Here is a 2496-nt window from a genome sequence, read left to right on the forward strand (position 1 = left end):
TGAGGTTTGATCTTTTTTAATTTGCATGTCAAATTCTATCTGCTTTCTCTAAGCTTTCCTGCATTTTCATTCAGCTTTCTTTCCCATCATACAAACATACAATTCTCTATCTTCTATCGATCTAATATCACTGGAAACGGATTCAACAGAGAAAATTAACTTTTTTGGTCCATTTTCATGGCTTCCCAGCCACAAATTCTATAACTTTATTGCGATTTTTTTTTTTCAATACAAAGGTGAAGTTCTGGGTTTGAGTTCGAATCAATCTTGAGAACCCTACAAGTACTTCATCAGTTTTTGTTGCCACAAAGTTTTGTTTTTCTTTGTTCATCAATGGTTTGCTTGTTCTATTTTTAACAATATCGTTTTGAAAACCAGAACAGGAAATCCGAGTTCCGAAATGGCCGAACAACCGCTAAAACCGGTACTCCAAAAACCGCCAGGATACCGGGACCCGAGTCGCCCGATCCAACCAGGCACGAGACCGCCGCCCCGCAAACCGGCCCTCCCGCCATCTTTCAAACCGATGAAGAGGCGCAGAAGTTGTTGTCGTGCATGCTGCTGCTTCCTCTGCGTCTTCTTTCTCGTCCTCGTCGTCGTCGTCGCCGTCGCCTTTGGCCTCTTCTACCTCTGGTTTCAACCGAGACTCCCAGTTTTCCACCTGCAGTCTTTCCAGATCCCACGGTTCACCGTCACCGCCAAAGCCGACGGCACCTACCTCGACGCGCAGACGGTGACGAGGGTCGAGGTGAAGAACCCGAACGGGAAGCTGTCGTTGTTTTACAAGCAGAGTACCGTCAAGGTGACTTTTTCGGTGGGTCATGAAGAGGACACGGAGGTGGGGTCGAAAGACGTGCCGGAGTTCACTCAGGGGATGGCGAACACGACGAGCATAAAGGTGGAGACTGGGGTGAAGAATCAGCTGGTGGATGATGGAGAGGGAAGGCAGCTCAAGGCTCGGTTCCACAGCCAGGAATTGGTGGTGAACGTGGAGGTTCGGAGTGGGGTGGGATTCTTTGTGGATGGGCTTAGGATAGGGCCCCTGGGAGTGAAGGTTTTGTGTGGTGGTGTGAGCTTGAAGAAGCTCGAGACTGGAGACATGCCCAAATGTACCGTCACTACTCTCAAATGGTAAGATTATTTCCAATCATATACACATAAACCCAAAAAAACCTTAGAAATTCGTTCATAATCTTATTTATCGTTAGTTTTTTCACCCATAATTTAAGTATTTCTGACCATAAACCAATCTTATGAGGTTTAGAAATGTCATGCTTAAAATGATGACTCTTGAGATTTTGGTTACAAATTTTCTTGCTCATGCAATGTGCATAAAAATTGGAATGTAAACAAATTCCAAATGCGTTTGGACTTGGCAATGAGGCTGCTGCCTGCAGATTCATACTTTATGATAGTGCCCATCAGCTTTTTGCATTGCCAATTCCCAGATCAGCTAAAAGCTTTGATATTGTTAAATGAACTATTTGAATGGCCATTCACTGAAAATATTTGTCCTGTTTCCGTACAGGCTGAATAACTCTTTTCATTGCTTATGATTAATGGAAGTTTCATCTTCCTGAGAAAAATAAAATAAAGCTTTTCAACCCCAGTGCTTATGATTAATTGATTGATAGCCAGCCACAGGGTAACAATGATTGGGTTCTTCTTTACACTAAAGAGCCTTGATTACAAGTCCCCATATATGTGTATTGAGTTGTGTTTTCGAAGGTTGACCATTATGATTGATATTGTTGCTTTGACCGCAGGATAAACATATCTTGATAAGGTTGTCATGTTCGAAGATGGCTGCTGGTGGAAGAAGATGTGATATTGCTTATTGTTGAGGCAATTTTCTGCAAACGACATGTACAGGAACGTAACCAGTGTGATCGGTTTTATATTTAAAGTAAACCATATACAATATTCTTTACTTGGGAAAAAGAAAAGGGTGATTGGAACGTATCTACAATACTCTGACTGGTGTCCATCCCTAAGCTTTGGATCTTCTTATGTATAATGGGATATACATATATATATGAGGTTGAATTTACATAAATATATCATGTTCTTCTTTTCCTTCTTGTTTTTTTTTTTTCTTAATTAAATTAGAAATACTTGTGGTTGTGGTGTGGGGTTGGGAGGAAGTTGGGGTCTTGGATTCCTGATGGAACTGCCAGGCTGCCATTTCTTTGTAAGAAGCAAATGCATCAAAAACGTGGAAAGTGAAATAAGGTGTAACATCTTTTATTTTCATTCATCTTCTTTCTTTTCCAGAGAATAAGGTGCAACATATCATTCCTTTTGGTAAGCTAGGTAAAAGCGGCAGGAAGACAACTTGCGGGTCACTAAAAGAATGGCTGCCTGGCAAAGAAAGGTTAGCCAGAAAGGGATATGACATCTGCAATATTTAGAAGACACACAAAATTTGCCTTGTGAACAATATTGCTAGCTCTCCAAACAAAAATTCGAAGAATGAGATCATATGCTTTACTTCAT

The 2496-nt window shown here is 41.3% G+C and overlaps 1 protein-coding gene across 1 annotated transcript; it reads left to right on the top strand.

The window, feature by feature from the left end:
- The first annotated feature begins 381 nt into the window (after positions 1 to 381).
- Positions 382 to 2257, top strand: LOC122310826 (NDR1/HIN1-like protein 6). The gene is made up of 2 exons (XM_043125003.1): positions 382 to 1131; positions 1767 to 2257. The coding sequence occupies exons 1-2, from the start codon at positions 401 to 403 to the stop codon at positions 1780 to 1782; spliced, it is 747 nt and encodes a 248-aa protein (XP_042980937.1). The 5' UTR covers positions 382 to 400; the 3' UTR covers positions 1783 to 2257.
- Positions 2258 to 2496: the final 239 nt, after the last annotated feature.

The sequence above is a fragment of the Carya illinoinensis genome, chromosome 1 (genome assembly GCF_018687715.1).
Source record: "Carya illinoinensis cultivar Pawnee chromosome 1, C.illinoinensisPawnee_v1, whole genome shotgun sequence".
NCBI classification, from domain to species: Eukaryota; Viridiplantae; Streptophyta; class Magnoliopsida; order Fagales; family Juglandaceae; genus Carya; species Carya illinoinensis.